This window comes from Chlorocebus sabaeus, chromosome 23, assembly GCF_047675955.1.
Source record: "Chlorocebus sabaeus isolate Y175 chromosome 23, mChlSab1.0.hap1, whole genome shotgun sequence".
In the NCBI taxonomy this organism is placed as follows: Eukaryota; Metazoa; Chordata; class Mammalia; order Primates; family Cercopithecidae; genus Chlorocebus; species Chlorocebus sabaeus.
In genome coordinates, this window is record NC_132926.1 from 59,957,609 (window position 1) to 59,972,396 (window position 14,788).

Below are 14,788 nucleotides of genomic sequence, written 5' to 3' on the forward strand. Positions count from 1 at the left end.
GATGGGTGCAGCACACCAACATGGCACAAGTATACATATGTAGCAAACCTGCACGTTGTGCACATGTACCCTACAACTTGAAGTTTAATAATAATAAATAAATTAAAAAAAAAAAAAAAAAAAAAAAAGAATGATGCTATTCAGATCCTCATCAAACCCCTAGTTAAACGAAATTAAGGTGTAAACCCCTTCTAGGAGTATCCTCTCTGGCTAACCAACTGTAGAAAACAAGAATGTGGAATCCCCTTCCCACTCACTGTAAAATGAGCCCGGTCAGTTTATGAAGCCTACCAGTCAACTTAGAGCATTAGGTCTTAGCAGCAGTAGGCTGGCCTCTTGCAGGTTACAGAGCCAGATATTGAGTCTACTCCCTGAAAACATGCTTTGTAGTGAGGCTACATCACCATGAAAATGGCAGAAAAGTCCCTAATCATGTAGACGAGTCACACTGAGTAAAACATTCTGAGATACCACAGTTGTTTGTACTGTTTATGTTCCTTTGATAATCAGAAAACATCACTTTGTCAAGCACAGATTGGTACCATATTAAAACATGCAGAAATTGGAAAAAAAAAAAAAAAAAAAAAGAAAATAGGAGTCTTGTAATATTTATATAGTGTTTTCTTTGTCCTGCAAGAGTGCCTGGCACACAAAATTCCTCAAATTCTTCTTGCCAAAATAACATTATCAACATCATCCTGTGTCTTTTAAGGCTCTTCCATTTAATTAATAATATCTTCTCTTACCCTTCACATCATTCACTCCCTTATTCACTGAAGATATTAGCAACCAACTTACAACTTCTTTATACCCTAAGTTCTGCCATCATTCTGTGTAACTTACATGTCCAGTTGAATAGTCCATTTGATAATTATATCTTCACTTCTTTACTTATTTTCTAAAGACCTAATCTATTCTATCTCAGCCATCCACTTCCATGGCTACACTGTCAACCTTGTCTTCATTCATAATATTCAATTTCTAAAACCATTAATTCAAATATTCCACACTGTGATCACAACCTCTATCAGTTTGCTTGCTCAACTCCGCCCACCACAACCATCTTTGACTTCATTAGGACCACCAATCCTTTACATGTTCCTCTTTTTACGCAGTTTAGATACATGATAGACACTTGCCAATTTCTTAAACTCCTATCCCTCTGGTTAAGAAATCATAGTCTTGAATGAAAAAAACACTCTGAGTTCTTCATTGTTGTATGCCAATAGCAAATACTTGTAACATTCTGTCTACTATAAATTCATCATAATTAACCTCAAGTGGACCCCCATTCTTTCTAGCCATCCTATATTTTTCTGTTCAATTCACTCTACAATGCCTGTTTTAAACTTTTGCCTACTGTCCTGAATCCTCTAGTCTCCATCCTCCCTTCTTTCTTTCAATCGCATGGAGAAAATAATTATCAGTTGGGGACCATCATTTTTCTACTACCATGAATGCAAATGTACTTCCATGACCCATCTTCCTTTACGAATAAAGTTACAATACAAGATATACCACTACACATATCTGAAGTTAATCTTTTAACTGTCTTTTAGAGCCCATTCTCTTCTGCCTTCCTAGAACCTCTACAATGGATTATCCCTTTACCATAGCACTGTCATTCTCTTCCTTTTAACACATTTGTTTCTCACTGATTTTTAAACATGCTTGAGTCATTTTCATTAGAGACTAAATAAACATCCTCATTACATAGTTCACTAGGACCACCCCCTCTTTAGTTATGTGGAGAATTAAGCTTTTAGAAAGAGACATCCAAACTCAGTATCTCTATTTCTGCATGCCACACAAATCCAGTTTGATTTTCATCCTCATGAAGTCTACTAAAAGATGTCACTAAGGACATCAATGATTTCCAAAAAAGCCCCTGAAATCCAATGGAAATTCAACATTTTTGACCACTTTCTCTTTCTTCAAACATTCTTCCCTTGGTTTTCCAAGACAGTTTTCTTCTTTCCTTTCTACTCACTCTATTTTGATCTTCTTTGAAAATTCATCCACCTCTACCCACTCATAAAATGTTAAGAGTTGAAGGGGCAGTCCCAAGCTAGTGTTTCTTTTCACAATACATTGTTTAGCTCTGGGAGATCTTATGTGTGCATATTTGTCACCTAAACAAAGAGGAGTCAAAAATTTTACCTTCAGCTGAGATCACTCCTTTTAGCTTCAAGCCTAAATGTGCAACTTTCTGCTTGACATTTCTTTCTGAGTGTGCTCAAAATCACCTCAAATTCACACTTAAACTCATGTTCTTCACCTCCAATAAGACCCTTCCCTTCCTTTGTTGGGGAGGGGAGTTTCATTTTTCAGGGAATGGAACAATTATTTTAGTTATAAACCTAAGGGTCATTAGAGGTAGCTCTCTTAATCCTTCACAATGAATCTCCAAGTCCTATTAATCTTGAATCCTAACTATCTTTCAAATTGTACCACTTTTTCCCCTACCTTGACCTTTTCACAATCGTGGCTGAGATACTGTTAACTGGTTTCTCCGCACCTATTCTTGCCTCTCTCCAATCAGTTATCCACAATGCCATCAGAATAAAATTTTTTAAAGTATATATCCAATGTCACACCTTTACGTAACTCTTTTTAACGGTCTCCAATTGTTCTCAGAAGAACCACATTGGCCTTTCAGTCCCCTGTCCTCACCATGCTCACTTCTACTACAAAGCCTTTACACCTACCATTTCCACTGGTCAGAATGTTCTTTCTTCCCATGTCAGCTTGTTAACATCTATTCATCTTGATTTTGGACCAACTGTCATTGCTATGAAGAGTCTCTTCTGGCCTCCCTGAGAGGGTCACAAGTACCTTTACTTGGTAACTTAATACTTTACCTTTAATCTGATTATTTTTAATGTGTCTTTCCCCAGTAGGTTATAAATTCTGTGAAGGTCAAGTATCTGGTTTTATCCAACACTGCATCTTAACACCTAACATAGTGCATGGCACACAGTATATGTCCAATAAATATTGGTTAAATAAATGAACAGAAATGTAACAATACACAGTCTATTCGCTGTTTCAAATGCATATTTTAAAAATGCACAGTAATCAGGCTTCTTTCCCCCTAGATAAGTTAACCTCTTAGGAATTTGTTTCAAAATTAGACCCATTTAGAAAAAAAACATACTTTGCATAAATGAAAAGGCACACAGACAAGGTTTAAGGAAAAAAAAAAAAAGAACTGTCACGTTGCATAAACAGAATTATATGGTGCCATGATACATTTTTAAAAGTTATCCATAAAATAAACTAATAGCAAGTGGTGAACTATACATTAAAATATATTAACAAATGTTTCTAACTGCTTAACTTTGCAGGTACATGAGATGATAATATACCATTTGCTAACCACTGTTAACCAAACTTAACTAATAAACTGCAGAGGGCAGAGTTGGTCCTTGGTTGCAGTCCAATCATAAGAAAGCTTGTCTCCAATTTTAAAATTCCAATTTAAGAAATACTATGTTTGTATTAATGGATAAGGGAACTCTAAAACCAAAAAGAATACCTCATATATTTAAGACTTAGGTTTCCCCAAACACTTAGATTTTTGCAAAACTGATGACAAATATAGCCTTTAAGTTAGGATTTAAAAGGCTGCCAATTCATTTGTCACCCAGGAGTTATAAAGTTGGTTGACAGACAACTCAGAAGGCAATGAACAGACCTAATACACCAATACTGCCAGAAGTCCAAGAGCACTGCTTAATGGCAGTACACTCTGGCAAAATTCTAACCAAAAGCAAGAACTATCATTGTTAGAATTGTAAAAACAGTATGATTATTGTTTAGGAGGGAAAGAACAGAGCAATAGTGTGAGCACAGAGAAAACAGAGGCTTAGAAATGTAAATAAAATATGCTGACACAGAAGAAAGCAAATGAAAGAGAAGTAGAAGGGGTCTGAAGACAGAAATTGAAGTGAAGCTCTGAAGCCATCACCAACAAGACTGACGAAGCCAAGCTGAGGGGCTTCCAAACAGCAAGAGAACACATTTAAGACAATCTATAAGATCTAAAGAAAAAGAGTTAAGACTTACATACACAGTGAATATATATGTACTGACAGTGAAGTACCACCTATAAATTAGGCATACAGAGGCCTTTAAAGGTAACCTGGCAAAATCTAAACATAGGGCATCTCTTGCATAGACAATATAAAAATACTATAAATACAATGGAAGTCTAATATAGCTATTTGGGAAAAGACCATGTGAGATGACTCAGAAGAGTCAACATAAACACAGGAAAGGAAACCACAGAGAGGCAAAAGTTGGCAGTGTCCAACTCAAGGAAATTCCAAAGAAAGGGTTCCCCAGCTCAGAGACTTGAGAAATCTAATCTGTTCTGGAATAACTCAATTATGGGAACAGATGCATCATAGCTCAACATGAATCATGCAACTAAAACCCCTTTCTGCATTTCTACATACCAAGCAGCTGATGGTCAGTGTATACAGGAAAAGAATGTGTTTTACAATGTGAGCATTACTATGTATATTAGATTTTTAAAAATAAGCTACCTTTCTCATTCACACAATCTCTTATACACTTATGTTTAATATGAATTTGCTTTTTAGAGAATGAGCTCTATTTCTGTGGTGACAATGATAGGAAGTTTCTGATATACAAAGCAGACAGCAGACTTTGGTCCAAAGACAAAATTAAATGCTACTTGAATTGACTTTTGGCTGGCTATGTGTTAGCTGGCCAACTGTTAGCCTCTGATAATTCACCAACTTTACCATGTTTTTGAGTTAGCCTGTAATAAAAATCTACAGTTATTAGAAAATAGTTATTCCAAGAGCTAGTATTCTACCAGGGGAACTTGCAGTGTTCAGAAAAATCTAACTATATCTGTGTTTCTAAGAACACGTTAAAACTTCTGTTATTCATTAATTACTTATCAGGTTAGTAAATACAAAAGTACTATGACAACACATTCTGTGTATGAGGTTGTGAGGAAACAGACAAATACACTGCTGGTAGAAATGTAAACTGGTTTACTCCTTTGGAGGAAACCTTGCTGTACTTTAACAAAAGTCCTACTTCTAGGAATCTATTCTGAAGACACCTTCTCAACAACAGGAAAAGGCTACACACAAGATTATTCATTGCAGCACTTTAACAAAATGTAGCATGAGAGAGAAGATAATGTATATAAATAAAGCATATAGCAATGTAGTATTCTAAATCAATGCAAAAGATCTGTAGGTATTACATGGATAAAACTTGAAAAGTAACATTTGGTGAATAAAATACAGAAGTCACCCCTTACCAACAATTTTGTTGTCAGCAGTTTCAATTACCTGCGGTTAGCTAAAATTCCAAATATAAATAACTCATAAATTTTAAATTGTGTACCACTCTGAGCAGCATCATGAAATCTCTCACTGTACTACTCCATTCCACACCGGATGTAAATCATACATCCAGTGTATTCCTGCTGTATCTGTTACCTGCCCATTACAGTACAGAAAATAATAATAATAATGAAGACAGTTTGGTACTATCTGAGGTTTTAAGCATACACTGGGGGTCTTTGAACATAACCCCCATGGATAAGGGGAGACTACTATAATTTATAATTTGTAGAACAAAATGCAGTTTAAAAGTACACAACACAATATTATACACTGGGTATAGATACTTATGTTACAAAAATTGTGAAAAATATAAAGAGAAAAACACACACCAAGAGGAATAATTACAGCTGAGGTAGAAAAGAAGATTGGTGGAATTAAACATTAAGATATAGCAAAACATTGACATTTCCTAAACAGAGGAAGCAGATTATAAGATTCATTACATTATTTTCCATACGTTTGAAGTAATTCATAGTTAACAAAACTATTGGGTTTCTTGTCTTTTTTCGAGACAAGGTCTGGCTCTATTGCCCAGGCTGGAGAACAGTTGTGTGATCTCGGCTCATCGCAACCTCCGCCCCATCCCGAGCTCAAGCCATCTTCCCACATCAGCCTCCCAAGTAGCTGGGACGACAAGTATGTACTACGATGTTTGGTTAATTTTTCTGCATTTTTTGTAGAGACGAGGTTTCACCATGTCGCCCAGGCTGGTCTCAAACTCGTGAGCTCAAGTGATCTGCCAGCCTCAGCCTCCCAAAGTGCTGGGATTACAGAGTGAGGCACGGCACCTGGCCAAAATTATTGTTTTATAAAAAGGATCCTAATTATGTCATATAGATGATAACTTATTGTTGATTTTACTTTTTATTTCTGATGAGCAACAATTTTTAAAAATATCTAGAGTGCTTAGTGATTATCTACAATCTAACTATTATTGGACGCATGCTGCCACCTAGCAAAACTTCCCAGAATAGTTTAATAACTAAACACAAATTGGTTCTTTTCTTACAGATAGGCCCTAATTTAATATTTCAGAAAAAAATTGTTAAAAAATACTCTGCACCTAATCATGACATTGGACTTTTATAACTTCATAAGCACATACAAACATGGTTCCTGACATTCGTATGTTTTACAATATGTGGAGGAAACTCATTTTGTTCTTTGGCACTTTAGTTTCTACCTTTACTGTCTTACAAGAAATGAAAAGCAATTTTCTAATGGGCTTACTGGTAATTTGCTATCAATGAATAAAACAGGCCAGGTGCAGTGGCTCATGCCTGTAATCCCAGCACTTTGCGAGGTCAAGGTCAGAAGATTGAGGCCATCTTGGCTAACACGGTGAAATCCCGTCTCTACTAAAAACACACACACACAAAAAATATATTAGCCAGGAGTGATGGCAGGCACTTGTAGTCCCATCTATTCGGGAGGCTGAGGCAGGAGAATGGTGTGAACCTGGGAGGCGGAACTTGCAGTGAGCTGAGATTGCGCCACTGCACTCCACCCAGGGGGACAGAGGGAGACTCCAACTCAAAAAAAAAAAAAAAAACAAAACAAAAAAAAGAATAAAATAATATCAGTTGTATACATAGGATTTGGCCTTCCTATAAAATTAAAACACTCCATCAGATTGCTACACCTCCTAATTCTGATTTTTACATATCACTGCTGCCTAAATTTTAGAAAACAGATGACTTGAGAAAATCTAGCACTAGTTTTGCAAATTATCTACTCACTATATTCTATGGCACTCGTTTTCAATTGTGCATTTCTCCTCTAGTTCTAATGGAAAGGGAGAAAAAAGTCAGCATTTAGGAGATTTTCCCTCTCATTTGAACATTAGTTGACAGTTATGCTATCCATGCTTTCATCTGCCCAATATATATTTACTTCTTATATTTACCTGTAGACAAGGTACTGTGCTGGAGATTAGGGAAGCTGCTATAAAAAGCAATTAAAAATTCTCTCTTCTAAGTACCAAGAATATGCAACAAATAATCATCAAGATAGAGTAAAAAGTGATGGTTTATTTTTTAGAAGACTAAAGATAAATTTTTACTTTACTTTGCAAGAATAACAACAAACTTTATTCTTAATCTCTTTACAACATAGTATTGGAAGTTCTGGCCAGGGCAATCAGGCAACAGAAAGAAATAAAGGGTATTCACATAGGAAGAAAGTAAGTCAAATTGTCCCTGTTTGCAGATGACATGATTGTATATTTAGAAAACCCCATCATCTCAGCCCAAATTCTCCTTACGCTTATAAGCAACTTCAGCAAAGTCTCAGGATACAAAATCAATGTGCAAAAATCACAAGCATTCCCATACACCAATAACAAATGGGGAGCCATTATCATGAGTGAACTCCCATTCATAATTGCTACAAAGAGAAAAAAATACCTAGATACAACTTAAAGGGATGCGAAGGACCTCTTCAAGAACTACAAACCACTGCTCAGGGAAATAAGAGAGGACACACACAAATGGAAAAACATTCTATGCTCATAGGAAGAATCAATATTGTGAAAACGGCCATACTGCCCAAAGTAATTATAGATTCAATGCTATTCCCATCAAGCTACCATTGACTTTCTTCACAGAATTGGAAAAAACTAATTTAAATTTCATATGGAATCAAAAAAGAGCCTGCATAGCCAAGGCAATCCTAAGCAAAAGGGACAAAGCTGGAGGCATCACGCTACCTGACATCAAACTATAATACAAAGCTACAGTAATCAAAACAGCGTGGTACTGGTACCAAAACAGATATATACACCAATAGAACAGAACAGAGGCCTCAGAAACAACACCACACATCTACAAACATCTGATCTTTGACAAACCTGACAAAAACAAGCAATGGGGAAAGGATTCCCTATTTAATAAATGGTGCTGGGAAAACTGGCTAGCCATATGCAGAAAACTGAAACTGGACCCCTTCCTTACACCTTCTACAAAAATTAACTCAAAATGGATTAAAGATTTAAATGTCAGACCTAAAACCATAAAAACCCTAGAAGAAAACCTAGGCAATACTATTCAGGACACGGGCATGGACAAAGACTTCATGACTAAAACACCAAAAGCAATGGCAACAAAAGCCAAAAATGACAAATGGGATCTAATTAAACTAAAGAGCTTCTGTACAGCAAAAGAAACTACCATCAGAGTGAACAGGCAACCTACAGAATGGGAGAAAATTCTTGCAATCTACTCCTTTGACAAAGGGCTAATATCCAGAATCTACCAAGAACTTAAACAAATTTACAAGAAAAAAACAACCCCATCAAAAAATGGACAAAGGATATGAACAGACATTTCTAAAAAGAAGTCATTTACGCAGCCAACGAATATATGAAAAAATGCTCATCATCACTGGTCATTAGAGAAATGCAAATCCAAACCACAATGAGATACCATCTCATGCCAGTTAGAATGGCAATCATTGAAAAGTCAGGAAACAACAGATGCTGGAGAGGATGTGAAGAAACAGGAACACTTTTACACTGTTGGTGGAAGTGTAAATTAGTTCAACCATAGTGGAAGGCAGTGTGGTGATTCCTCAAGGATCTAGCAATAGAAATACCATTTGACCCAGCATCCCATTACTGGCTATACACCCAAAGGATTATAAATCATTCTGCTATAAAGGCACGTGTGCACATATGTTTTTTGTGGCACTGTTTACAATAGCAAAGACTTTGAACCAACCCAAATGGCTATCAATGATAGACTGGATAATGAAAATGTGGCACATACACACCATGGAATACAATGCAGCCATAAAAAAGTATGAGTTCATGTCCTTTGTAGGGACATGGATGAAGCTGGAAACCATCATTCTCTGCAAAGCAACACAAGAAAAGAAAACCAAACACCGCATGTTCTCACTTATAAGTTGGAGTTGAACAATGAGAACACATGGACACAGGGAAGGGAACATCACACAACAGGGCCTGTGGCAGTGGGCGGGGGGGAAGGGGGAGGGATAGCATTAGGATAAATACCTAATGTAGATGACAGGTTGATGGGTGCAGTAAACCACCATGGCGCATGTATACCTATGTAACAAACCTGCACGTTCTGCACATGTACCCCAGAACCTAAAGTATATATATATATAAAAGATTAAAGTTTGAGAAGAGTCCATGTAAGTAGCTGGGAAGCTAGTACAGCAGCTCTACTAGGATTCTAGTGGTGACGGAAAAGAAGTGAAAAGATTGAAAGCAAATTCAAATTATATTTCAGATACATTTCCTCCTTAAGAAGTTGTTAATTCACTTCTGCCTATTTTCTGAGATGGTTTCTTTTAATTTCTATGAGGTATTTCCTACTAAAGGCATTAGTCCTTTGTCATATTTATTGCATATTTTTTTTTCTAGTTGGTTGTCCTTTTTCTTTTCTTTGGTATGTTATTCAATTTTTTAATGTAGATAAATCTGTAACTATCTTTCCTTTTGTGGTTTTTTCCCCCACTAATTTTAAATTATAATATCCTCCATCATCTCCACTTTTTTCTGACCTTTTTATCCCCTTCACATTAGAACACACTAGACTTCAGTGATGGATGTGTACAGTTCCTGCTTTCATAAATTCATTTAATTACCTAGTAAACACGTGTTACACGTGACAGACACATAAACACAGGAAGACAGAAACAGTTACATAAGTGTTTCCAGAGGAGAAAGCAATCTGGCTGCACAAAGAATAGACACCTAACCCAGACCGAGGTGAGTTAATGAAGGTTTCCTAAAGGTCAAATTTTAACTGTTTTGAAGAAGAACAGAAGTTAGTTAAGTGGAAAAACAGTCTTAAATGGCTTATCCCCTGTCATTTCCATCATCAAAGTCATTACAAAATTTGATATGAAGCTCCCTGGGGTTGAAATCCTAAGGACATTACTCCGATCTTTCATACATCACAGGTAACCTAATGGAAAATAGCCCACCAAATGCTTTCTGGCAGAAAGCATAAGCTTAATGTATGTTTATGAGTAAATAGTAACTGCTTGCAGCGTCCCTCTTCAGCATATCTTGCACTCCACTGTCAACTGAAATCCAGACTCGTTAATCTGGCAGTAGGGAATATATTTCAGTTTTATTTCCTTCTTCATCTCACAAGTTCCCGTCAGTGAAGAGTTACCTATCCCTATATTACCCACGGTTTATTCTGCTACTAACCCTTTCCTGCTTATACCAGTTCCTCTGCCTGGAATGACTTCTTCCCCTTTCCTGAATCACTGACTAAGTGATTCCTGGGGAAGATCCTTAAAGACCAAGTACAAATATTACCCACTTCGTTTTCCTGCCTTGTTACTAGAAAATATGAAGTATCTCTTACATTACTATGTGTACTCCAAACAGTGACCTGCTCATACACGGAATAAAGAATTTCCTTTCTGTATGTCACTGTGAGTTCCTTACTCGATCCTTACGTTTCCAGCTTACTTTAAGACTTCGGATGACATTACTTTGTTGACTAGAAGCAGAAACCAGAGGCGGGTAAGTGGTAGGAATAGTATTTTGTTGACCTTAGCACATTATGGAAGAGACGGTGGTGAGAACAAATGTCTGATGAGAATGGACTGAAGAAGCAGAAAAAAGAATTGGGGATAGCAAGTATGAACAGTTCTTTATTGAACTTCCGCTGTAAATGGAAGCAAAGGAATAAGACACTAACTGGAAGAGGAAACGAAGTACTGAGCATACAGTCTCATTCAAGATCAGCAATTTCTTAGAAGCTACAGCTCTTAATTTCTCTCTTTCATTTTCGACAGGCAATAAGGAGCAGGTAATGTGTACTGAAAGTTTAAGGGTCAGGCACTTGCAAATACTTCACATATCTCAGTTAATCTCACAACAACCCTGGGACGAACTATCTTGAGTTCCGCTTTACAGACGAAAATATTGAATATCCAGGCTAAAGGGTCTTCCCAAAGTCCCACACACATAAATTCGTGGGGCCTGACACATCTCTCACTTTAGTCACCTAGAGACCGAAAAGGGAAATTACGGGTTGCCAAACTCCAAGTTGTGGGAAACTCCCCTGCGCCCACCACGAAAGTTCCTCCAGCCGCACCCTCTTTGCCCGCCTCCGACCACGCGTCTCAAAAGACCTAGTTTTGAGGACCCTCAAAGTCAGCCCCATAGGTTCCTCGGCGCTCACCTCGTTGTTGAGGTTCAGAGTTCCCGGCTGAGCCATGGTAGATTAAGGAATATGATCCGCCGCTGCCTGCACGTGAACTGAGTCTCTCAGACTGCGGCTGCGTCGCCACGCCCCTCAACGGAAGCCTCTTCTGTCCACAATTCATCCGCCGTCTGCTCTAGCTGCCGCCTGGGAAAAGGAAACGTTGACGCTTGGAGGGGAAAACCGGAACTGTTATAGAGCAACTTCCGGCGCAAAGGGCGACGCAACGGAATTGCGCGTTCCTATGGAAACCAGAGGGGGCTGGTAGTGGTGGAACGTACAGGTTTTCAAGATGTGGGGGGGTGTGTGTGTATGTGTGTGTGTGTATCCCCTTAGTACACTGTATGTGTGTGTCCCCTTAGTACACTGCGCCCGCATTGTACTGGCCTTGGTTTTTCTCTCGTAATGGCGAGGGGGGCGCTGAACGGCTGTGAAAGAGCTCTTGGGAAATGGTCAAGCACTTGAATGAACGATTTTTTGCTTCCATTTTTTTAAATCTAGTGTTTGTGAAGATTTTTCGCTTTTCTAACAAACACGCCTTTTTAAATCCTCACAGCTTTTTGTTCCAACCTCACATTATAGCTGAGGTGCGAACATTTTTTCCTGCACACTATAGAAGGGTTTAAATTTAAGGAATGAACATTTGAAGCAAAACCAGGATACACATTTGGTACTGCCTGTGGGAATGGCTGTTTAGAAATATTAGCCTGCGGGCATAGGAGACGTAAGGGAATGTGTTTGAATTAGGTAATGTATAATTGTCAACACTTTCTAGTATTGACCATTAAAATGTGTCAAACGCTGGTCCAAGAGCTTTACATAAATTAGCTCAAAATCTCCACAGAAATCCAACAAGATAGATATTATTATTCTATTATAATTATTATTATTTTGTTAGAGACCTGGTCTGTCTGTCATCCAGGCTGGTGTGCAGTGGCACATTTATAGCTCACTGCAGCCTCAAACTCCTGGACGCAAGCCATCCTCTCACCTCAGCCTTCCAAATAGCTAGTACTACAGGAGTGAGCCACCCAACTCTGCTCTGAACTATTATTTTACAGATGTGAAAGTGACTTCAGGGGCACCCAGTGCCTTGCCCAGAGTCACTTGCCTGGTACTGTCCACTGCTATAGGACTTCAAGTCCAGCTACATAATATGTGGGGTGCAGTGCAAAATGAAAATCCAGGCCCCTTCATTCAAAATACAGGAAAAACGTTTCTTCCAGCAGGGGACAGTGGCTCATGCCTGTAATCGCAGCACTTTGGGAGGCCGAGGCGGGCGGATCACCTGAGGTCGGGAATTGGAGACCAGCCTGACTAACATGGAGAAACTGAGAGGTGAAGCTAGCTGAGCTTCTAGGTCGGTTGAGGACTTGGAGAACTTTTATGTCTAGCTAAAGGATTGTAAATGCACCAATCAGTGCTCTGGGTCTAGCCAAAGGTTTGTGAACACACCAGTCAGCACTCTGTCTAGCTAAAGGTTTGTAAACACACCAATCAGTGCTCTGTGTCTAGCTAATTGGGTGGGGACTTGGAGAACTTTTGTGTCTAGCTAAAGGATTGTAAACACACCAATCAGCACTCTGTGTCTAGCTAAAGGTTTGTAAACACACCAATCAGCCCTCTGTGTCTAGCTAATTGGGTGGGGACTTGGAGAACTTTTGTGTCTAGCTAAAGGATTGTAAATGCACCAGTCAGCACTCTGTGTCTAGCTAACGGATTGTAAACACCAATCAGCACTCTGTAAAATGGACCAGTCAGCAGGATGTGGGTGGGGCCAAATAAGGGAATAAAAGCAGGCCACCGGAGCCATCAGTGGGGTAACCTGTTCTGGTGAAGCTTTGTTGTTTTGCTCTTCACAATAAATCTTGCTGCTGGTCACTCTTTGGGTCCGCACTGCTTTTATGAGCTGTTAACACTCACAGGGAAGGTCTGCAGCTTCACTGGTGAAAGCCAGCGAGACCACGAACCCACCGGGAGGAATGAACAACTCTGGATGTTTCATCTTTAAGAGCTGTAACACTCACTGCAAAGGTCTGTGGCTTCACTCCTGAAGTCAGCAAGACCACCAACCCACCAGAAGGAAGAAACTCCGGACACATCTGAACATCTGAAGAAACAAACTCCGGACACACCATCTTTAAGAACTGTAACACTCACTGCGAGTGTCTGCGGCTTCATTCTTGAAGTTGGTGAGACCAAGAACCCACCGGAAGGAACCAATTCCAGAAACAAAACCCTGTCTCTACTAAAAATGCAAAATTAACTGAGCATGGTGACGCATGCTTGTGATCCCAGCTACCTGGGAGGCTGAGGTAGGATAATCACTTGAACTCGGGAGGCAGAGGTCCCAGTGAGCCAAGACCATTCCAGACTGGGCAACAAGAGTGAAACTTCGTCTCAAAACAAAACAAATAAAATAACCAGTTTCTTCTATAGTGTCTCTTGACTCTTCATGGTGTATTTAAATTTATTATTTAATGAGATGCTCCCTAAAGCACAGAGACATTAGGTTGTCAGGGCAGACCCTTAAAGGTGCCTGAGACCCCTGCCCCAAGACTCAGGTAGGAGTGTATGCACTGGAACAAAGTGGCAGCAGTTGCTGCGTGGAGACAAGGGAGCAGGAAATCAGAGAGTCCACCTGGGGAGGCTGTGGGAGACAGGACCACACATGACCTGAGACAACAAGGCCTTGGCACATTTTCCATTATCCCGCTGGACTTCACTTACAAAACTCAAATTCCAAAATGAAATTACTAATAGTTTCAAGATGTTCCCAAAGCACAGTTAACCAAGGCCCACTTCTAAGCCTTTGCCCAAGAAACCAGCCTTGTCCAGAACCCATGCTGTTAACTCATAAAACTGAACTCCACTTAGAATAGCTCTGACTTGGTAAACGAAATAGGTATTCTTTTAGTATGGTGCATTATTTGGACACAAATGGATTTAACAGCTGACTTCTTGTTTGATCAGTGTTACATGAAGGTAGTTTTGCCATTACTAAATCGTACACTGAATTGTAATTGTTTCCTTTGTCTACTTTCTGTCATTAAAGCTGAACTCCTGCAGCGTAGGAGCTTTTTCATTTCCAGGTGGGTAGTGTACTTTGCATATAAATACATAGGAAGGAATGTCAAATAATCAAGAAAAATAGAGAGCTTTATGGAAAATCTGTCTTTAAATTTGGGAGAAAGGAGTTACGAT

General features: G+C 38.8%; 1 protein-coding gene across 1 annotated transcript in view; it reads right to left on the reverse strand.

The window, feature by feature from the left end:
• Positions 1–11,689, reverse strand: part of SRFBP1 (serum response factor binding protein 1) — a 61,793-nt gene extending 50,104 nt beyond the window's left edge. Inside the window, exon 1 of the mRNA XM_008014233.3 lies at positions 11,564–11,689. Coding sequence (XP_008012424.3) covers positions 11,564–11,599 — 36 coding nt within the window. The 5' untranslated portion in view covers positions 11,600–11,689. The remainder of the gene's footprint in view (positions 1–11,563) is intronic.
• Positions 11,690–14,788: the final 3,099 nt, after the last annotated feature.